This window comes from Fringilla coelebs (assembly GCF_963513975.1).
Source record: "Fringilla coelebs genome assembly, chromosome: 2".
Taxonomy (NCBI): domain Eukaryota; kingdom Metazoa; phylum Chordata; class Aves; order Passeriformes; family Fringillidae; genus Fringilla; species Fringilla coelebs.
Window position 1 is genome coordinate 11,529,054 of NC_140029.1, and position 24,258 is coordinate 11,553,311.

The window sequence follows — 24,258 nt, forward strand, 5'->3', positions numbered from 1 at the left end:
GCAGTGGCGCTTACACTGATTACTCTAGCACATTCTTCATACTTGTATCTAAGGAGAAGTATTTAAGGAATTTGGTTAGCAGGCTTTGTTCTTACAAATATTTTTGCCTGGAGACACCGTCATTGTATTTGTGTATTCTATCATTTCAGTGTCGCTTGTGAACTCAGTTCAATTAGGTTTTTTTTAAAACCTCAACTCATTACAAAATTATTTTTCTGCATTTTGGCAGTAGTAGAATTAGAGCACAGTGCTGGGTTTCAGGGCTCCTACGCAAAGCCAAAATCCCACTTGCAGTAAGTGCTGCTTTCAGCTCTTACTTTTCATTTCTGTTTTAAAATATATATATATGTATATATCCGTATATGCCTATATATATCTATATATCTTCTTTTCTGCAAACTTCGTAGAGAACAGCAATTTTGTCTACGGAGGGGTACTCTAAAAATGTGTGTTTTATAGAAGGCCTGCAGAAGTAAAGGTACAGCCTACTTCTCAGTGTCAAGAATAGAAACACTTCAAAAGGAGCTATACTTAAACTTTAGTTCTTTTCAGTTCATAAATCAGCCCAATGAATATTAAGACATTAGGATATTAAACCTAAAGAAGAATGTGTTAAATAGTAATCCTTAAAAAATAAATGCTTATGTGTTGAGTTATTTAGTGTGTGGCTTTATCATTTCAACCTTCAAAATTGTTGTGAGCATGCCAGGTGTAACTGTTGCACCAAGTTTTTTAAATGTACGGATTCCTTTGATAATTACATCAAAGCAGGATGACTTTCTTGTTTTGCTGCTTTTAAAGATCTGATCTTCAAGTGCAAACCACATCAGGACATCGTGATATCAATAACATGAGATGTATTCACAAACTTTCCTTGGAAATGCAGCAAAAGAAAATATTCAAGAACTTCTGCTAGAGGTCTTTTTTCCTTTAATTGTATGCAAACTAGATTAAATATATTTTTTTAATGTGTCAGCCAACAGCAGCAGGTTACAGAGAAGATGATCTTGCATTCTGGGAGGACGGTTAATACTTTTTATTACCAGCCATATGTTGAGTTTTCCCTGAGTTCAGTTTGTGACCTCTAGAGTGCACTTTCTCCTGCCTATTAATTGCCACTTCTGTCCTTCAACTGGTTACTTATTCCATGTTGTCTTTTATACTTTTCCTGCAATCTGGCAGTGTCTAGTTAAAAACATACTAACCTTTTCTCTGTTGCCTTCGAGGCCAAAGAAATATTTATATAAGTGACTTAGACTTCAAAGTAAGCTAGAAGCCACTGCTCACACAGATTTTGGAGTCAGTTTTGGAATTTTTAATAGAAAAGTGTAAAAGAGTGGCAGAGAACCCAAAAGAAGTGCAAAGCATAAAATGGTGTGGTTTATTTCAAGTAAAGCTTTTCAAATCACTGCATGGTGCCAAATACTCAGCTCTTCAATACACATCTGATTGTGGAGCTTGTCTTGTGCAAGTTGGTCATTCACAGGACCTTCGTGTCTGCTTTTAGGAAATAAATATGCAGTTCTGTGTTCTGGGAGAGGACCCCACACACACATTTCTTAAGTCTTGGTGGGAAAGATGAAGGAGGATCTTAATGTGATGAAGGCCAGAGCCTTCCTTTTTCCCACAAAAAGAGATTCCCTAAAGCAGAACGTGTTGGCAAGCGCTTTTTGCTTGTTAGGAGATAATTGTGTGTTACAAACTTCGGGATAGGACAGGAGGTTGATGAAGAGTGGGCTGAAAGGCTTTTCAGAATATGCTGTTTATTAATGGAAGAGCTTTCACAAAGTGGAATGACCCATGTTTAGCAGTAGCTGCATATATAATTATGCTGCCACTCAGACGCCTGAGGGGTTCATTTAATTACCGTTGATTTGTAGTCTCAAAGGAACTGAGAGTTCAGCCTAAAGCTCAGTTATAGGTGTTTGAGGGCTGTGCTCTATTTTCAATTTGACTAATGAATTCTTAGAAGAAAAACATCTTTCTGAGACGCTCAGGAACAGATCTGGTGCTTTTGCAGGGCTTAACACTGACCCTAGCATAGCTATATTTTTTATGCTAATAGGTTAAACATAATATTCCAAAATACTTTATTTTAATAAATGTCTATATGCTAATGTGAAAAAAACCTAAAAACTCCAATAAAACTCTGCACAAAATCATGGACTCAAATTTCTTTGGGTAATAATAAGGATAGCATTCCAAGGTTTCCTTATTCACTCTAGCACTAGGTATGTTAGGTCCAGAGGACAAAATTTTCAGAAGTGCTTAAGGGATTTAGCAGCAGAAGTAAGTCCCTATTGATTTCCAATGAAATGTATACTTTTGAAATTCTTTTGGCAATTGCAAAATGCCAGCATACTGTCCAAGCAGCATTGCAAACCAGCCCTGTGGGCAGCTAAAGTATTTCTCATCTCCCACTGGGACATCAAAGGGGCAGTTTCATCCTGGGTAAAACAGGATACTCAAGTGTGAATTTGCCAAATGGGTCCTCAAACAGGATCAAGTTCTAAAAAAAATTCCTGTATGGTGTTCTGCATTTAGCCTCTGCTCATTATATAGGTTTTTTTTGACATTATGAAGAGATGCTGCTTACCAGAACTCCAGAGAGCATCTTTTTTATTCCAGTGAGAGAAAAACTGGTCTTGCAGTTGAATCAGTTCATTTTCCAGTTTTGCAAAGAATTTCCTGGAGGATTTTGGGCAGTTCATTTTGAACCAGATGCTACTGCCTTGGGTCATATTACATCGTGCTGCACTGTGTGACTGCTCATGGTGTGAGCAGGATTAACAGCATCTGGGCTTCAACATCCCCATTGCTCACACCCTGGAAATTCACTGCAAGAATTTTGCAGTGAGTTTTGCAGTTTTCCCATGGCAGCCGGAAGATTGTCATCAAACATCTCATCTTTCTGATTTCCTTTGTTCTTATTCCTGCCTTACTTTGTGAACCAACATCCCATGATTTTGTGTGCCCTAAGTGTGATGCTGCTTGGTGATGTTAGTTTGCAGAGGTTAAGAGCTGAGAAAGGGAAGTTCAGTTTTGCCCTGGACATCTCCATTTCAAAATTCAACTGACTTAAATTGTAACAAAAATCAATTTTTTAAATGTCTGTGACAAAAATCTCTAGTTGCATATTGACTAATAAGTTGAAACATGTCTTACTCTGTAATGCCATAGAGGTATTGATAATTATAAATGCTGTTCAGAATTAAAAATTGATATATTTAATTAATAAATATTGAAACAGGATATGTAGTATTTCCAGAACCTTCTTTCCACTCTCCTCACTAGAGGAAAAGTGACAGAAAGGTTAATCACAGTTAAGCTCTGATTTGTTTTCATATTCCTTGTGGAGTTTGGTTTGGTTACGATTGCTCAACTTCTCTAAGAAATGGGCAATGCCTCTCAGGAAAGCTGATGACCTGTGCTATGGTGAGAGCACATTTGGTGAGTGCAGTAATCAAATATTAGCCTGTCTATCTGTAGGAACATAAAGCCTGAAATACATAGTTCTTACTTGCACAGCAATTTGTGTAATATTTCCATAGGACCCAAGAGCATTATAAGTACTTTACAGCTAAAAATGAAACTGATACACACTAGTCTCTAAGGCCACTGCTAAATAACAGTGCATCTGTAGGAGTTCTGAAACCAGTCTTGCATGTGACTTTCAGAGGACATTTTACATCCTCTGGCCAGACACATAAGCCAAGTACAGTGCTCTATTTACTTTTTGGGTATGGGTAATACAACCACTGTTTCTCTTCCTCTTTATGATTGTGTATTTTTTTATTTCAACAGTGGATCTCCTGAGTCTGTCTGCTGCCTGTGATGCCTTGGACCAGCACAACCTCAAACAAAATGACCAGCCAATGGATATTCTGCAGATCATTAACTGCCTGACCACCATTTATGATCGACTGGAGCAAGAGCACAATAACCTAGTCAACGTCCCCCTCTGCGTGGACATGTGCCTCAACTGGCTTCTGAATGTCTATGACACGTATGTATGGGGGGCTCAGGACATGGGAAAGCTCCAGAAACTTTCCCAGTAGCACAAGGGGAGGGGGAAGGTGTATTGAGCTGTTTGCCTCCTTATAGCATGGGTGTCTTGGAGCTGAAAAAAAGGGGTAGTTGAAGTGAAAGTTTAATAAACCTAATGGTTTAATGGCTGCATTTAGCTGAATCAATACAGCCCTTGGTTAGGCTTACAATCCTGGATTTACAAAGCTAGGTAATGAGAGAGCTGGAAAACAACTTTATAAGCAGGTTTTTGTGTTCAGACCAATTCTGTTACTGCATGTCTGTCCACAGTAGGTCATGACTTTACATGGTATTTTAATTTATTTTGATAAAGAAATTCAGGAGAATTATCAAGAAGCAGCAGAGTGAACACTCTATGAACTCTTGCCTGTCTATATCTCTGGATGTTAAACCTTTTCAAATATGTCAATTTTCCATAGCTTTCAATCTGTCATTCTTTTTCAAAGATGGAAGAGGGTCATCTGTTGTCTAATGTACTTACAATCCGTAGCTGTAAGAAGATTTGAGAGACATTTAATTCAAAATTTAATTTTAAAAAGTGTACCCATCAGTATAAACACAACAGACTAAATATACCTGAATAAAATTTATGGGGATTCCTTTTAGGTGGGTTAATGATACTGCTTATAACGCATAGGAAAATTCCAATATGTGTTTGTAAGCTCATTTTAGAATAAGCCATTATATTTCTATTTGGTGAATTTAATTTTTAAAAAGTCAGTTGTGTGTTTTTAAGGTTTTTATCTGCCACTTCCAGCCAGATCTGCTCATTTCTGTAGCAGAATAAACATTTACCTGTAGAATTGGAAGGTCATGGGACAATTACTGTATTTCCATTGACATTTTGAACCATACTGTTGTTATAGGGCCATAACATTGTTTTTCCATCCACCCTTTGTCACAGCAGTGAAGCTTCAGTGATCACCTGCAAAAAAAAAAGTACAGATTTTTGCAGATAATGTCTTCCTGAAGGATCACCTCCAATAAGTCTGTTTTTTGAGACATCCCCTGCAGCAGCTGTGGATTATATTATATTACATTATATTTCTTATAGTTTTCCAATACTAGGGAGTGGGGCTATATTCATTCAAGAGCCAGGTTTTATTTGTTTAATCTGCTTTGGCTTTCACAGAACAGTGATCCACTTCTTAGTTACCGTGAACCATAAGTAACACGTAGATGAAGACTCCCAGTTAGTGGAAACAAAACATGTGTTAGGGATATTAATCTGTATCAGTCACATAAGAGGCAGAGAGGGAACTAAAGGTCATTCCACAGGCTGCTCCTAAGCTGAACTGTCCAGTCTGGATGTGGCATGTGCACTAGCCATGTCCAGTCTAGCTTTCTTTATGTTGCACTGTGCTGCAAGTACAACATTAGAAATTATAATTATCTGCCTCCAGGCAATTCCCTAGGTGTGCTGAGGAGCTGCATATTGCAGGGCACAATGGAACACAGAGGTGTTTTATGTGTGAGGAAAGCTTGTAGCTATTTTACCAAAATTCAAGTTTAAATTACACTGCTAAGAGAGGTGACCTTGGGGTTACGTGTGTTTAGTTTCCATTGTAAACTTAATAGGCAGAGATCAACCAAAGTGCACAGCACTGCCAGAGATGTTTAATTAAATGTACTGCATCTTTACTTTCCTTATAATTGAAAACTGTCATTTGTAAAGATATTAATCAAATTCACAGTCAATGACTGATCTAATTATGGGTACAGCTCTGCAAATCCAGCACATTTTGGATTTGTTTTAATTGATCAGTCACTCATGCTCATTTGCAGTAGCTTGCTAAATTATTGGTTTGACTTGGGAGGAGAGGAGAGTGAACTGAACAACTCATGATTCGTACAAGTTTCAATTTAATTGCCTTGCAGAGCAATCATTATTCTATATTCTTCTCTTGTATAATTTGCATGAGTCTGGTATTCATCAGGAGGAGTTTCTCAGGGCACAGATGATAATTAATTTGGAAAAGATTTGAAGTGAGAGGACCAGAGTGTGGAAAGCATAGGTAAACTACAAATGTTTCTTATTCATTATGAAAAAAGTAAGATTCTTTAATAAAAAGCTGCAAATTCTAAATTTGGCTTTGTCCACAGGTTTCTGTCTGTATCTTTTATAGGGTTTGCAGGGGAGATGTGTGGGTAAATGAGCACTGCTGGCTCCTCAGCTCTTTCATAGGATTAAAAAGACCACATGCATCTTTACCTGTGGTGCAGCCTGATGCATGACCATGGCCTGCCTCTACATGATTTATCTTATTCCCAGTGGGGGCCTTACTGGTGACGCTTCAAAGCTGTTGATAAGTCTCTGCTTTAAAAACGTTGGGTTTCGGCATTAGCTTCCTGTTTTGTGTGTGTCTTCGTTTGCAGTAGATGTTATGTATTTGAAATGCTATCAGAAACACAAGTCTGGAGGGGGAAGCCAGCAACTGGAAGTAAATTGAGTTAAAGCAGATGACTGAGAGAAGATGTGAAGGTTTGTCAGTGCGTCGCCTGCAGCTCAGGGGAGGATGTTGTTCTTGCTGTCACGTTAGAAAGCAGAAGTAGTAGCGTGGGCACGTTACAAGGCAGGAGTGAGCGTGGGGGGGAGACTGACAGGCAGCAGGGGCTGGTTGGAGTGTCCCAGCCCCTTGGCACTGCACAGGAGAGCTTTGAGTGCTGCCAGGAGGAGCTCCGAAACCACACCAAGGTGTTAACGGCATAACTGTACAGCCTGCCTGCCTTGCCATGATTTCTAGGCAGGCTTTATCTTTCACCTGAACGTATTACCAGTGTCTCTGTCACTGCATACTTCTGGCAGAGGCTGCTTTTTTGTGCTTGGCTTCCTGTTGCCTTTTCAGGCAAGTCAGGGCATGGCTGACAGACAGTAAGCAAAGACTTTCTAAAAGCGACTGTTACATTGGATTTCTGGTGGAAGTAAAGCTATACTGTCTTTGGCAAAAGGACTAGTTTGCTGTTCTGTCAGGGATCTCATCTCCTCTGAGAATCATTCAGCAGCAGTTCATAGAGAAGCCTGTTCAAGGAAGCATAGTGTAAAGACCCTTTACTCACTTTTTTTATAGAAAAGGAGATGAGTGGTTATTTTCGATCAAGACCATTTCACGTAGAGTTGATACAACAGCGCACTGCAGTTCAGCTATGCCTGTGAAGCCACAGCAATGTTTTATTTTTCTACCCTAATAACCATCCAGCTTGAGTATTGTCTGTGAGATTTAATTTATGAAGTCGACAGTACTGCAGTGAACTTGGTTATAGTAAACAAATTATGACATGATTGGATTTTATTATCAGCCAGTGTTTCTTTTCCATTAGGGGTCGAACAGGAAGGATCCGTGTCTTATCTTTCAAAACTGGTGTCGTGTCCCTTTGTAAAGCACACCTGGAAGATAAATACAGATGTAAGTCCATGTAATTATTTTGGGTTTACCTTATGTTTGTGTTCCTGTTTTATTCCTCCTAGTTTTTTATTGAATAAACATTTAAGTAGCATACAGAAACATTATTTTAGATATTGCAGATGCAAAGTGTGTTGTTTCACTTTGTACTTTTAAGTTGTTCCCTGTAGTTTTAGGTAATTTAGCCTGCAGTTGCCAAACATTTTGATCACACCCCTCCCAGCAGAAAAAATTTTGACCATGCACTTCCGATAGATGTAGATCTGTTAACAAATTATGTACACACACTGCTGTACTAATATATTGTCTACATTATAAAGCATATCAAAAGAAGAAGTTAAGGAGGATGTGATAAAGATTAAATAAGCACTATTTTGAAGCTTTCAATTGAATTTATTATCTGTACAAAAAGTATTTCTTTACTGCACCCTGATGGATTGTCTTGAACACTCCCTGAGGCACCAGAACCCCTTTGGAGACCACTGGTTCAGCACACCTTTACACACAAAAATGCATGGCTACAGGACACTTGCATTACACTATTTTTAGATATATTAACTTTTTTTAATGATTCCCACATTGTGGTCAGTCTTATTATTTACATTGTGTTTAAATATAGTTGCTATCTTTAAGTAAATAAATTTTAATAAATAAATACTACAGGTGGGCACATTTTGCATATTTTAAGAGAAGAAATACTTGAAAAAATTCCACTTGCATTCTTAGTTTTATATGACTAATAAGTCAATTCACTAATGAGACTAGGATCCAGAAAATAACTGCTGATAAATGTAGTTCTCAAGAATAACTTTCTTGTTTAATTAACTGGTATCACTCATTCAAGCACTTAAAAATACCACTGAAAATCCAACTTCCAGGGTTTGACCCAATACCATAGCAGTTCTTCATCAATTGTTATCATTTTACTCTCTATTAATGCAAGCTGAAGAACTCTAAAGAGAAAACATACAGTACCAGCAGTGGGGTCTGTGTATGACAATGTGTAATTGGATCAGATTTTAGGGCAGTCACAATGAATGTCACAGTTTAGATTTCTAGATGTTTCATGTGGGTGTTAAGAAAAAGAATTCAGAAAAATCTTTTAAGAAAATTAGTACAGATATTTTTCAAACTGATATTTCATCTAAGATTATCAAAGTTACCAAGGAAGGCATTTACTCATATTTTAGATTCTCCTGCAGTGTGTGTGCACAGTAATGCATAACCTATTAAGTGTCCTATAACCTTGCTAAGGACATTTAATGTTTTAATGATGGGGAAGTTGAAAGCTGAATAGCTGTGGGAGAGGAAGGAATTGTGTCTGTCATGCTGTGGTGTGGCTTTGCCATCCATGCTGAAGTCATAGTGCAGTTGCCATTAGCATTGCTGCAAGTATACAGTGACTTGCACCCCTTACAATTTTTTGTCTCATTTGTGCAGCAGAGCAGAGTTGGTTGTGCTAGAGCACTGGTCTTAAGGCTTGCAGAGGCGATGGAAGCATTCATCCCAGAATTATTCATTATAAAACTAGACTTTGCAAGAGTGAAATTCATGTAATTAAAAAATAATCCTTTCTCTATCTGTTCCTTTATTCTTGTGGAAGAAAACAGGTGTCTAAGCAGTGCTAGGAAAGTTATCTCAAGCAGTGCTGAAGCACCTTTATAATTGTATCCCTGGTGCTGGGTAAAATATTAAAGTGACTCCAAAAAAAAGCATTATTTCATTCTAGTCTTATTTTGCTCTCTCTTTTTTTTTTAACTGTTGAAAAGTAAGGAGAATTTATTCAGGTAATGTATTGTCAACAGAGATGTTGCCAAATAAATATTTCATTTAGTGATAACCTGTTTCTTCTTTTTATTATGAATTCTATAACCTCCTCAATATATATATAGTAAAATTAATTCCCATCAAATTAAATTGAGCTTATGAAGGGATAATAATTCTGCCCTGTAAGGATTCTTTTCTAGAATGATGCAATAACAGAACATGGCATCAAGTAGCATTTCACTTCAGAAGGAAAAAGTTAATATGATATTAAAATTTCTGATGGATGGCAGGTTGTGCTATATTGTAATTTTTATTTTATTTTCAATACATTCTCTTGAATTAAAAGATCATCATATATCAAAGTTAGGGGGCTGTTGGTTATCATTTTAACTCATCTGGAAGAGAAATGGATTCTCAGAGTTGTATGTCGATTGCTAAGACTTGAAAATGTGCTCTATGTTGTATGAAATTATTTTACCATTAAACGTTATTTTTTAGACATCTGTGTTGTGGCTTGAAGATCCTGCTGTTTAGTTAGCTGTGTTATCAAGTTTCTGCTTCTATTACCAGTAATGACAGAGGTGCTGTGTTAGAGTGGTCTTTCTTCCCAGGCACAAGCCAGTAACACTATTAAAAATTACCACAAGACTCACATTTCACAGAAAAAGCCCAGTGTTTATGGGAACAGAAGCAGCCAGATGGAAGTTGTATTTGTGCTCATATCCTCCAAGGCTGTTGACCGCACCTGCGAGCCTTGGAAACGACGCAAATCTGGGCTGCTTGCCACATCCTGGTGGTGATGCTTGACCTCTGGTGTCCTTCTCCTTCCTCCAGACCTGTTCAAACAAGTGGCAAGTTCCACTGGCTTCTGTGACCAGCGCCGGCTGGGGCTGCTGCTGCACGACTCCATCCAGATCCCCCGGCAGCTGGGGGAGGTGGCTTCCTTCGGGGGCAGCAACATCGAGCCCAGCGTCAGGAGCTGCTTCCAGTTTGTAAGTCCATGTTTTCCTGGCTCTGAATTTCCCAGTTGGTGTTTTGTTGTGAGCTCACCTGTACTTCCAAGGAGGGTTGAAAATCTGGGATGAGGATGAGGGTACTGTGGGTTGTATGGTGTCTGGAGGAGGGCAGCAAGGCTGGTGAGGGGCTTGGAACACAAGCCCTTTTGGGAATGTTTGAAGGAGCTGGGGTTGTTTAGGCTGGAGAAGAGGGGGCTTAGAGGTGACCTCATTGCTCTCTACACCTTCCTGAAGGGAGGTTGTAGGCAGGTGGGAGTTGGTCTCTTCCACCGGGCAGCACTGACAGAACCAGAGAACACAGTCTCAAGCTGTGTCAGGGAAGGTATAGGTTGGATATTAGGAAAAAAATTTTCACTCAATAATAAAGTACTGGAATGCTCTTCCCAGGGGAGGGGTAGAATCACCATCTCTGGATGTGTTTAAAAAAAGGCTGGACATGGCACTTGGTGCTGTAGTTTAGTTGGGGCATAGATTGGACTCAATGATCTTAGAGGTCTCTTCCAACCTCATTATTCTGTGATTCTGTGATGGTAGTGGCCTTTGGCTTATTAAACTGCTCCTTTGACGAGGTGTATTTGAATTAGCTCAGGTGGAAGATAATTGTCATTGGGGCTCCTGTTGGAGCTGAACCCTGCAAACAGTGTCTTTGTTGCAGCAGCTCCTGGCTTTACAGTTTTCTATTGCCCAGCAGTAGATAACTGTTTATTGCTGCTGTGTAGGTGAACAGCAGTGGTTGATCTGAATTTTGGGCATGCACAAAGCAGTGACAGCCAGGTGCCCGGGGGAGCAATAGGCAACCGCCTGCAGTGCTGTCTAGGGGCGAGGAGTGCTCGATGAGCTCCTTCCACTCCTTGAATGGATAATACCAGTTTTCTTTTAAAGAGTACTGAAAGAATTCCTGTCCTGTCTGTTGAGGAATATACAGCAGACTGGAGGCTCTTTTTCAAACTTGTAAATTATTGAATCTGGGGAGGAAGAGAGTTAAGGGAATTATTCATCCTTATCATAACTACCAGCAGAATGCACAAGATGAAGACAGCTGCTTAGTGAAAAGGTAGAGGAGGGGAGGTAATGTATGGTCTGTGATTAACTCTAAATGCATCTTCTACATTACAATGGAAGAAAGCTCTTTTCCTATCTCCTCACTGTCCCTGAGGGGTTTTTTTGTTTGCTTGGGGAAGGGGGGAGTTGTTTGCATTTTTGCCTGCTGCTCAAGTTTCATTATGTAGTAGTTTCAGTTCTGTAGTAAGCAAAACACAGCAAGTGTTTTCAATGAATATTAATGCTTGGAAGTAGACTGCATACACACAATGACTTCGAAAAGAATCTAATTCTAAAATCACCACAAACTTAGTTCTGATGGGACATTTACTTTCTGTATGTTTGACATTTCCTGTGACAGATTAATTCTACAGGATTTACATTTACTGTTTCTGTCATTCATGTCATGACCTTTTATAATTCTAATCGGCATTTGATGCCATTTCAGCATGAAATTTTGTAGGGCTATGTCCTGGGTGAATAACCCATGCTCATAAACTGTGCACAGTAATGTTGATAGCTGTGTTAGACCCTGCTGGTGCCTTCAAGCTTTGACTTCCATGTTGAGCTTTCAAGTGACACCAACACAAAATGATTATGCAACAAATCCATGGTAAGAATTTTGCACAAATGACCTTCCTCAGGAATTAGGACTCACTGGATTCTGTTGTTTTCCCAAGTGAATGTCAACAGCACTGAAGAACACCATTGAAAAACTGATAAGGAAAGTGACCTCAGAATCTGGCAAAACCATAGGTTTTTTTTTCCTAGTGTGTTTACACTAGGAATAAAACAATATAAAATCACAGTGATGAAACACACCAAACCTGTTTTTTTTAAAGTAGGAAGACTCTTGGGGATGATCCTATGTAGGTCTGGGAGTTGCACTCAGTGATTCTTGTGGGTTCCTTCCAACTCAGCTTATTCTGCAATTCTGTGATTTTGTGATAACTGTTTATTTGAACAAAAGGAGTTAGCAATAGGAACATCATCATTAGAAATGAAGACATGCCAGCTGGCTGAAAGCTGTACCACATCCCGCTGCTGGCATTTCTAGGAACAGCCCAAGCACAGCTGGACACAACCTTTGGCATGCTCAGAAATCAGAACATAGAAAACCTGAAGTTTCCTTCTCTTACCTGCACTGAGAGGAGGAATGTCATCCTCTCTTTTTTCCTTCAGATGAAGCTTCATTTCAACTCTCACAGTGCAGGTTGGTTTCCAATCTGGGCTGCAGCAGAACAGAGATCTTCTAGGAGGGACAGAAAGGGGGAGGGAGGCTGAGATGAGGAGGGGAGATAGAGGAAAAGGTGGGGATGGAGTCCTAGGAAGAGGAGCAGAAATCCAAGGATAGGGAAAGCCCTAATGAAGGCAAGGGAGAAGGAATTAAGGAGTGGAAAATAAGGATAGCTCTTAGGGAATGACAGTAAGAACAGCAGTAAGAATAATAGTGATGAAGGAAACAGTGTGGGTTGAGTGAGGCATGAAAGAAAGGAGCAGCCAGGAATGGGGATGGGTAAAGAGATAAGAACTTCCCATGAGAAAGGGAGTAGGGGAACACTGAGACATCCTTTCAGTGTAGGATGGTGGGAACAGAATCCATAGGCTGGGAGACAAGCACAGAAGTGTTGGTGGGGGGAACACAGAGCAGCCCAGGAAACAGGGAGGCTGCAAAAGCTGGACAGCCAGGCAGTCCTGCTGCTCCCAGCAGCCTCCTGTTACTGGAGCAAGATAATTCATTTTTGAAGAATATTGTGGGGGTTCATAGTTTACATTACTGCATGGAAACTAATTTAAGTCTTTCTTTGTACGCCCACATTGAGGAATGCTTTTTCTTTAGTTTTGGTTTTTTCTTCCTTCTTTCTGGTGATGATAAGCCAGCAATATAATTGCAGTCGTGTCAGAGTTGCAACAATTGTGTGCTTCAGAAGTGGTTCTCCCAGCTCCCTTAGGTTAGGTGCCCTGGCAACGGCCTTGTCTGTCTGCACAGCAGCAGAAAAAAAGGGGATGTTAACTGTTCCCAGAGATAAGAGGGGAAATCTCTCCTGCTTTGTGAAGGGCGAGTCCTTGGGAATGAGGTTTGGGCAGGGAGGAGCCCAGCCCTGCTGTTGGCAGCAGCCTTGCCTGCTGCACACCTCTGCTCCTGGGAATTGGGTCCTCTTCTCCCGAGGCTGCTGCTCCAGTCCTCCTGCTACTTCTCCCTCCCCCAGCACTGAAAGCACTTGTGCTTTCTGTAGTTTTCTTCATTTGCAGGAAGGTGCTGGAAGAAGTTCTTGGGAGGAGAACCATATCATGGGACTCATCTTTTTTCCTATTTGGGGCAGGGGTGTGTAATTTCTGCTTTGAGATTTTAAAGAAAAAGTGCTTTTAAGTTTGGAGAGCAAAGAGCTTAATCCAGTGACCACTTGAAGACTGTCTAGTTCTGCTTAAGCTCAGAATGCATCAAAGCAATCTATAGATCCATGAAAAATTGAGTGAATTCAGTGTTGCTGCAGTGTGAAAGGACTTTCCTTTTAGTTCTGTGATGAGTAGGTTTTTTAAGTAAACAGGATAGGGAAATGATATGGAGTGAAGGACACATGGTTTTAATCACAGTGGAAAATTATTAATATGCTTTCCTCATATAGTGTAAACAGGACCTAGGAATTCACGTTACTGCCTTGGATGAGTTACTGTGACATTGGGACTGTGAAGAAATGTGATGAGAGAGCAGAGTGCAGCTCAAATTAAAATGTCCCTCGCCATTTCTCAGTAAAATGTTGGACAGTTGGTTCTTGGTTATAAAATGCCTTAAGTATGCTTTCTTTCAAGGATATACTTGAATTAGAGTACTTGATGTTAAAAACTAGAACAGATGAAGCTAAGGAGTAGTAAAATATGTGCAGTTAACTCATATATGTATTTTAAACCTTGTTTTGCTTCACTTTGATGAAGCAAAGTATTTTAATATTCTGTATTTTATAGTCTTTGTTACTAGATTTGTACTTGATCAATGGTAAGGCAAGATCAGCCTACTTTCTAAAACCATGGAAGTGTGTCCAAATCTGGTGTATTTACTCATGCAAATAAAATCCAAAATAGAGCTGTTAGTCCTTTAAGTGGCATTTGGGTGTTACAAATCCCGGGCCAGGACCCTGAAAGTGACTTTGGCCATAAATGCTGTGATTTGAATCGGTTGGACAGTTGTTTCTTGAGGCATTGCTTATTGCTTTTATTTTTGAGCAGTTAGGAAATACCAGTACTATGTACAAATAACTATATATAGTTATATATACAAGTCCATGTGAAAATAACTTACAACTGCAGTGTTACTGTTGAGGGACTCAATCTCTTTTAACAGATTCAGGCAGCCCTTGTTTCTATTCATAGGATATTTCTTCTGCTCCTGGCTCTGACAACAGAGAGCTGGCCAAAGGGAACTAGCAAATCCTTCCTCAAGCTGCTGTGCTGTAAATGTCATAAAACAGCAATTCTGGTTTTATTTCAGCAGGATTTTGTGAACCTGTGCCTGACTTTGGAGGCAGTCTTGAAGAGTCCTACAAATGAACTGCTTTCAAAAGCTATTTTGAAATGGTTTAAGGGGTGGGGATCAGGAAGATGCTGTTCAAGTGTGGATGATATCAAACTACACTAATTCACTTCTGGATTCATGTTATTTTATTTTATTATTCTTTGCCACACCACTAAAAACACTGACTGCCAATGCAATCAAGTGTAATGCAGGAGAGGGCAAGACAAGGGTGAACAGGATTAGGTCTGGGGAGAATGGGTTGCTGTTACTGGCTGCTCTGCATTTTTAGACTTTAACAAGTCATAAGAATCCCTTCCTTTAGTTCTGTTTGTCCAAAACAGTATTTGCTAATGTAAAGCTTTCCACCCAGGGTGTAAAACACCATTCAATTAACAATGTTAATTTATTTCCAGTCAATTTCCTACACTGCACATAAGCAGAGTATAGCTAATCAGACATGTTATCAGAAATTTCTGCTGTATTATCTGACTCAGTCTAAAAGCAAACCACATTATTCATGAAAAATCCCAACTGTATTTTGTAGCACAGTTCCTATTATGGACAGACAAAGTTAATATAGCATAGGATATTTTTTCAGCTACTAGCTAGAGGAAGAGAGAGGGAAGAACAAAAAACTCATCTCCCAAGTATTGTATAAAGATGCTAGCACCACCCAACTTCCTATTTTCCCATTGTTTCTGCAAAATAAATACTGAAAAACAGATGTCTGGAACATAATGAATTTGAATGTCCTCCATAACAAATTGTTACTTGTAAGCTGGAAAGGCCTTAATGAATTTTACTTTATGATTCACTCTGTTATTACCATAAAAATTGTGAGTTGCACAGAAATGTGTTCAAGAGAAGAACCATTAATATTCTTTACAGCTTGATCTTGTTGCTTCAGATACGAACTGTATGAATTCAGCCTTTTTCCCGTATGTAAAATCTTCAGCTGCTGCCTTACTGGATTTAGAGATTATTTTAAAAATTGTAATAGCAGCTCAGGAGACAGTTGAGAACTGTCTGTCCTATACTGTCTGACCCTGACCAGCTTTTCTCCACGTGGCTTTAAATCTTCATGTAATATAATTCAGAACCAGTTCTGATACATTTTAATGCACCTAATCTCTCTGAGCACAGGTTTTGTACAGCCACCATACGGAGCTCTGCCTAGGCAGCTATTGGGACTGCTGGCAATTGACAGTGACTGCGAAATTAAAATAGATCTAGGGTGTTACAGAAAGTCTTTCATTGCTGCAGCATTTTCCCTGCAAATTTAAAGCAGCTACAAGTGGAGAGCAGCGCTTTGAGCGGCTCATTCTTATTCTGACTGCAGCTTGCACTGCAGCATTTCCGTACACCTCATGTTTTTCTATTAGGAATGGTATATTAAAGAGATCCTCTTAATTTTTTCTCTTTTTTTGAGGCTTAGAGGACCTCTGTATAGAAAGTGTAGTCTGCTGGGCATAGTTATGGTTTGCCAGTGTAGTTGCTGGCTAAAGCTGGATCCCTGAGTGAGTCACAGAAAGCCTCTCCCCTGCCCTTTTGTTGCCCTGCCTTCCAGCTGAAAATATAGATGGTCATATTTTAGAAGCATGCCTTTCACTTAGGAGTTCCAAAATTAATTTAATTCGACTGAATTCACTGATGTACTGTGGCAGAAGGCAGTATTCACTGTTCTGAACAAACCCTTTTGCCAGTGTTGACTGGACTTTACTGTGCTTTTGATTTTCTCTTTTTATTTTGGGGGGGGGCTTCCTAAATTCTGCAGCTATGTGAAAAAACAGAGAACTAGGGCTTAATGCAGAAGATTTCAGAAGTGTTTCAGTGCATATTCTATTTAATATAATCCTTCCATGAATATCAAATTGTGAAGGACTTTATCTGAATAATTGTAGATGTGTTCTGATTTGATGTTTTTACCCCAAACATCCAAAAAAGGATGTTTTTGACTATACTGGAAGTCCATGTATATGGATCCCAAGTGTAGTGATAGGAGTCGTTGGATGATTTCCCAAACGAGCACCTTCAGAAGGAAGCTCTGACCAAGAATCTTTGTTTCTGATTAACTAAAGTATTGCAACAGCATTTTAAGTCAATTTTAATGCAATTCATTATTCAGGGCATATTACCGGCCTTGTATTTCACATCTTTTTTGTGCAGTTCTGTCTGGGAGATTGCATTTTTCTTAGCCTTCAAATATTGATCAGTTAATTTGTTTGTCAAGGTTATAAACAGCGTTGGATTTAAAAGAAAACACAAAACAAAACTACAGCTAATTGGTTTTCCCTATAGCTCTCTCTCCTGCAGAACTGTTGGGGTATTTTTTTCTCGAAAGTTCTTGCTAGCATTTTTTGTTCAATAAGGTTTTAGCTAGATTATACTAAACTCAAATTTCATGAGAAACTGGACAAGTAACTGAGAGCAAGCATAAAAATCCTCAGCACTCAATCCCCTATTCATCTTGGTCCATGTACATGATACATTAATGCTTATTATTTATTTAAGGGCTTCAAATAGGTTTGGAACCACAAAGGAAGACAGTCAGCCTTGTGAAGTTTAAAATATAAAAGACTGGCCCACTGAGAGCTGTATTTGAAAGCATAGAGAAAAAAGAAAACAGAGGATTTAAATATATTCAGACCATAAATATGCTGTTGCTGTGGGGAGCATGGAAGGAAATGTCTTGAGGAATTGGAATTAGCATGTAGTGATGGTTTAGAGAAACAGAGCATGATGTTATCCCTCTTCATCACTTGGGCTGTTCCCTGTATGGACACATCCTCCCTTCTCCCACCTCCCCACCAGAGCCCCCTGAGGTTTCCACCTGATCTATCACCTCACTTTCAGCACTGGAACCATCTCCCAGGTTCTCAGGTAACAGTTTTGTGCACCCTGCACAACAGAGGGCTGTTTCCTGTAAACACTGACTCCATCATTGCACTGTTTTCCTTCAAATCCCTTTTGATGCTCCTTGCCTTTGTTCTGCCCTGTTTGCAGTGTCCAGCCTGCTGGTGCAGCGTGATCTCTACCCATGCACACAGATCACTACTGTTTCCTTGTGGGTTTTACCTCTTTGTTTTCTATTTCCATACTGTGGGTGCCCTGGGTAGAGATGAGATATCATTTTTTTGGGGGTGCATGGTGCCTGGCACAATGGGATTTGGCTCTGTGACTGAGCTGCCTTGCAGTTACCATGGAAGAGATACCTGATGTCACACTGTTTGGGATGAGATGGGATGGGATGGGATGGGATGGGATGGGATGGGATGGGATGGGATGGGATGGGATGGGATGGGATGGGATGTGTTTTGCTGGGAAGTGTTCATTGGCTCTTCTGCTGTTGGCAAAGAGATGAGTGTGGGATGTAATGGAATCTGAGAATGTTATTTTGTGGGACAGAACTGTTTTGTGTTTGCAGTCAGTGATTGGAAATTTAAAGAAGAGGTGGTTTGAGGCATTTAAGGAGAAAGAGGGTTTACATGTTCAACAACAGGCTTCAGAGAGATTTGAATGATTTCCTTATGTGTGCATTATGAAGAAAGGTTAGTGCGATAATGAAAGATGTTAAGGAGAAAGGAATTTTGATCAAAAGACATGCAATTTTTAGGGCTTGGATAACAGTTTTTAAAATAGGTGAGAAGCAGTGCTATACGGTCTCAGATAAGAGAGACAGAGAATGTGAGATCAGGCATCAAAGGTGATCCTGTAAGTGGATGATTTTCTCTGTGAAAAAGTACATGGTAGTGCTGTCTATTGTAATAGGGGGAATAAGAGAAAGAGAGATTTGAAATATTAATAATGGTTTTTAGTTCCTGGCTTGAAGGCAGGATCCTGGGGATTTTTTTAAATTTTTTTTTAAATGAGTAGTTGGACTGGGAGAAAAGCTGAGGTATATTCCTGGAAGAGATACGGAGTTGACAAGAACAGCTTGAACTGTTAGTTAGCTGCTGAGTAGACAGATCAGTTGCACTCAGCCCCTGTCATTTTTCCCCTTGTGTTTCAGGCCAACAACAAACCAGAGATTGAAGCAGCCCTTTTCCTGGACTGGATGAGGCTGGAGCCACAGTCCATGGTGTGGCTGCCTGTCCTGCACAGGGTGGCTGCTGCTGAGACTGCCAAGCACCAAGCCAAGTGTAACATCTGTAAGGAGTGCCCCATCATTGGATTCAGGTACAGACTCTCTTCCTTTCAGCCACTGTGCTTCTGCTTGATGGATCAAGAGTTCTGCCTGATTCCAGGCAAATCAGGAGCTTCTTTTTATAAGCATTTTGTTCTTGGAAAAACTAATTGTGATGGGGACATGAGGGAGAGTGGCACCTAGACTGGGTATAGTGCTGTGAGACTTGAAGAGGACAGTAGTCATCTCTCAGTTAAAATATGGCACTTCCTCTGTGTCCCAGTCTTTCCATGCCTCAACAAAAGCACTGTTAGATTGCACAACTAGCACAATTTGCCTTACATTCAGTGTGTCCTGTGCAGTTGCATTTTCTTAATTGGATCCTAATGAATTGCTTTCTGTCCTAGCATAAAGCAAGGAAGTGCCTTAAAAATTCTCAGGCATGTAAAAGCTACATGTGCATTTCTCTGCGAAAGAATGTTGGTGGAACATTAACCTGGAGTGGGGGAAATGCTGCTGTGCTATTTAAACATCTGGATTGACACCGTGGTTACTATGGCAATGAATAAGTCACTGTGTTGTAAAATGGCTGTGTGTTGGTGTGCCTGTTGAGAAGCCACTTAAGGGCCAAGTAAATACTCACTTTCAATTATGCCTCGACTTGTTTTATCACTTTGCTTCGCAATAGCTGCTTTGTATGGTTTCTGCCCTTTTTACACACAGTCTTCTTTTACCGTTGGCATTTCTCCTTCTATGTTATCGTGTTGTTTACAAAGAGCTTTCTGTAATTTTGTGTCTAAAACCCAGATAGATAACAGCAGCAAGCACTGCTACACATAAAAGCCATCATTTTGCTCTAACCTGGGAGCAGAAGAATGTACTTTTATGCATGTAGTGGGGCAGTGCTTTCTGCTACAATTTCACAGGCAGGGGGAAATGGGGGAAATTTAGAAGGTATTTATTGCTTTGTTTTGAATCTGAGGCTGTTGCTTTAATAGTCTAAATTCTTTTCTTTTGCTTTTTATTGCCCATTAATATCTGAACTGGGAAGTGATAAATATTAGTGAGGAAGAGCTATGGATTGGATGTGAGTAATTCAGCACATCCACAAAGTCTAATTTTCCCATTCCCAGATGCAGTTTATTAACTACTGTATTACTTACACAGTTTTGTATAAACCAGCCAAAGACAAGTCGGTGGAATTGAAAAGTGGAGCCCTAGGAAATATCAAAGGATGGCAAGTGAATGGATAGTCTGTTGTAAGCACTGAGAACTTGGGAAGCAGACACTGGAGCTCTGTGTTTGTGTCTAATTTTACTTGACTGATCTCATCTGTCTCTTAAATTTATATAACAAATCTATTATCATGATAGTAGAATCTGTCTGTCACAGATTTTTTTCCTCTGTCTTTGCAAGTCATTGAAACCCTGTGTACACACTTGACAAAAAGATACTGTATTGGGAGGCTTTTAGAAAGCTAATACTGTGCACCCAGTTCATGTAAAACAATGTTCTTTTGAGGTCGTTGTGGCTGAGCTGCTCCGTGTATTTGGAACAAGACAACCCTTATGCCTCCGGCTCTTTCAACCACTTCAGCGCAGCAGATACAACAGTTAGCTGCCTCATAGAGCTGATGAGATTAAATAATGGCCCAAAAGTGCATTTGGAGTTTTGCATGGATGGAATGCTCTGCAGGAAAATTGTTTTTATAGAGGTGCTAGGAAGGACATGAGGGGGTTGTCAGAGTGACTTACTGAGAGGGCATTACTTTCTTGAATTTTCCTCCTGGAGGACATTCTATTTTAGGAATCATGATGAAGAGCAAAAGATCTGAAGTTAGTGTCATAGAAATAAAAAGTGTCTTTCATATGTTAAAGGTGAATGAATGTGCAGAGATCTTCACTGTTGCCCAATATTAGAAATTTTTTTAAAGATTAGATCTGTGACAAACATCTGAGGCAGCAGTGCCTGTCCCTCAGGGCAGAGGAGCATTGCTGGGCACTGCACACCATGTGACCTGTCACAGAAGAGAATTTACTACCACAGCAAACTTGATGGGCTGATATGAAGCAGTCACACACAAAGCTCTGAAGCTGTGAACTTTGTTTTTTATCCTCTTTTAGGTACAGAAGTTTAAAGCACTTTAACTATGACATCTGCCAAAGTTGCTTCTTCTCTGGCCGTGTTGCTAAAGGTCACAAAATGCACTATCCCATGGTGGAATACTGCACACCAGTAAGTAGCTGTTTTACTGACCCTTACTGTCCCTTCTTATGTAGAAAGTAAAAACTTCCTTTCCTTTGCAAGGTAACAAAGCATTAGGACTGCTTTTCTTCCCTCCTCCATAATTAAATCTCAATTTTGTTGCTTAGTCAAGGATGCTCCAATGGTTTGAAGTAAACTGAAGTTCATTGTTTGCACGATTCCATGTCCTAATGTATTGTTACTATTGTGTGCTGATGACTTGTTCCATGTTCAGTGCCATAGCTCACTTTATGGGTCCTCCTGGAAGCACATGATTTGTGCAAATATTCATATCTTGGGTCCTAAGGTTTTCTCCATATCAGTGTGTGATTTTTTTCCTCCTTTCCTCATCAAGTTGCCACTTCACTTGCTTTCTCCCACAACACTATGGTTGCATTTTTAAGTTCTTTGCTGTTTCATGGTACCTTTGTATTGTCTGATCACTTGATGATGTAAAATGCCAGGGAAGTTCTCATGGTTGCAAGGTAGATTTCATTTCTCAAGGAGGGAAGCCAGGCCATTCAGTACAGCGTGCTGCAGTGATGGTCTGGTGAGGGTCTTCACCCTTCTTTCACAGCTCCCAAAAGGATTGGTTTTTGCATAAATGTCTCTTTCATACCTGACAGCTGGTAAGAGAAATTCTGCATTTCTCTCTCTCTTTTTTGGCCTCTCAGGATTGGTGTAAAGGGGCATCAATGAGACGTGCTCTCAAATTAGAGATTGAGCTCTCAAACACAGATTGAGCTTTCAGCTGCCTTTGCTATTGCTTGTGTTGGTCTTGAAGCAGTGCACTCTCATCAGCATTTCCTGGCGAAATAGGATTATTCCTAGCCTTTCATCTGCTGGTAATCATAAATGGTGAAAATAAAGCATCAAAATTATACTTGGGCTAGCCTCATAAAATTATGTGAAGAGTCTTTAAATCTCCATCCAAGCAAAAAGCTTCATCCATGGCCAAAATGAAGCGAAGACTCTCAGCTTTTCTCAGAGACCTAAAAAAGAGAGAAAAAATTTTATGCCCCTAAAATATTATAGTAAAGCAAGCCCAGAATTTTTGTTAGTTTTAACTTACAGATAGTTTTTTGCATTATCTATCCACTTTTACCCTTCAGTGGCAGTGTTTCCTGGGAATCCCTGCAATGGCAGCCAGTGCACATTTGCTGGCTCTTTGCCTGTGTTCGTTGGCTGTGGTTTTCAGTGCTGTCCCCCAGGGACTGAGGTTGCTGGAAGGGCGATTTGCCTGAACTGCTGCACCAGTCACAGGGAATTGCTGGCTCTGCCTGGGCAGGTCTGAACAGACTTCTCCATTGCAGGCATTCCTAGAGCAGAATCTCTTGATCTGAGTCGTAGGCAGGGTGAGTGAGTGAGAGACCGACTCCCTGAGAGCTTTCTTTCCACCTATGGCTGAACCCCTCCTTCCTGGATAGACTGCAGCTTTGCTTTCAACTTTGCCACTCTTATTCTTGCTAAGAAACAGCATGGGAGATTTGTGAGTGATACAAACCAGTATCTTCCAACCATTTTCTTACCTTTTGATGCGTTTTGAGGAAAGAGAAATAAAAAGGGATTATGAGGTGCACCCCCAGCCTGCAGCAACTCATTGCAGTGCTGTGTCCAGCAGGTTTGTGTTGCCCCTGAAAATACAGATTACTAAGAGGTGAACGTGGTGATGCACAGAAAACCTGCCACCACATCCAGCCTGCTGGATCAGAATAAAGAACCATTCACAGCCAGTGGATTTTTGCCTGAACTCCAGCAACCCGTGCTAATGTGCCGTGCCTGGCTGCACAAGCAGCCAGCTGAATTAGAAGGGGATTAGCTGGGGTGGAGGGGAAGTGAATGTGACACACAGCAAGCCCCACGCTTTTTTGTGTTGCTGCTATTACAAAAAATTTCCCCAAGTACTGGGGGACTGAACATCCACTGAAGCTATGTCTAGTTTGTAATTGTTTTCTAAATGAATGAAAAAGAGTATGCAGGTGGCAGAGCATTTATTATGCTTCCTCCACACTAATCTCTCACCTTAAAATGCATTTTGGCAGACACAAGACATGTGATGCCTTCTTTGATAATATCTTTTCAATAATTCAATGTGCACACCGAAGTGTTCTGATATTTTTATTCTCCCTCCCTCTTAGTATCAAGAAATTTTTGAGCACTGCAGTCTTTAATTCTGCTTAGGGGAGTTTTGAGAACTCATGCTAAATACCTGAGGGATGTGATAATGTTCCCTCTCTTGCAAAAGGTTGAGTCAGAATAAGGGCAAGGCAGTTGCTTGGTTTTCATTTGGACAGAAAAATTGCTACAATTATTCCTGAAAGCAACCCATCTCAATTTATTGTTCAAAGAGATAGGACTTTTAAAGAGTTTTTAAACAAAGGATAGAAGACAATTTATAGACTGAGATGTAAATGCAGGATGATTTTTCTGTTAGGGTTTAATGAACAGTGACACACGAACATAAAAAACACCTGGTTGGAAGGAAGTGTGTCAAACTGATAGACCTGTCTGCATCCAGGGTTTCCAGTCAGGGCTGAGGTCTGGGGAGGGGGGTTGGCAAGGCACTTTCTTAAACCAAACTGGGAAAAGTCAGCTGGTGGTAAAGCTATTCCTATGTGAATAAAAAGAACTATTTCTTATTAAATACTTTGGTTTCAGAATAGTTTTGGCACATGCTCAACCCATCTGCCTTTATGTTGCTTTGACTTAAGAGAGCTGGGGTGCTGAAACTCCACTGTTTCTTCCTCATAAACCAGTTCTGCTGGGAATTTTGGTCTGGATGATTTTACTCTGAAGATCATATGTAATAAAACATCTGTGGAGTAAGGTTTGGCTGAAAATAGCCTCAGTTTATCATCTTGTCCATGTAATAATCACATTTTCTTTGCCTTTCTTGTGCTCCTTGAACATATTTAAGTGGCAGTTGGATTATATGAGAGGTGCCTGATGCTTTTAATTGTCACTAGAAGATATATTTTCTTCTTGGGATTCTTGTCCAGTGAGATTGGGATGTTTCTGTGCAAACACAGCATTTTGCTCTTTGGTTGTCATGGAAAAGCTTCAGGGGAGAGAGGGAGGAGAACAGTCCTAGAAAGGCTGAAGCAAATA

General features: G+C 40.0%; 1 protein-coding gene across 6 annotated transcripts in view; it reads left to right on the forward strand.

Annotated features, from left to right (window-relative positions):
* The window catches only part of DMD (dystrophin), a 972,793-nt gene that overhangs the window by 908,309 nt on the left and 40,226 nt on the right, over positions 1–24,258 (forward strand). For all 6 annotated transcript variants that reach the window (XM_084201221.1, XM_084201219.1, XM_084201223.1 and 3 more), the window contains 5 exons: positions 3,805–4,006; positions 7,366–7,451; positions 10,050–10,207; positions 18,793–18,959; positions 21,030–21,141. In XM_084201221.1, coding sequence (XP_084057347.1) covers positions 3,805–4,006; positions 7,366–7,451; positions 10,050–10,207; positions 18,793–18,959; positions 21,030–21,141 — 725 coding nt within the window. The remainder of the gene's footprint in view (positions 1–3,804; positions 4,007–7,365; positions 7,452–10,049; positions 10,208–18,792; positions 18,960–21,029; positions 21,142–24,258) is intronic.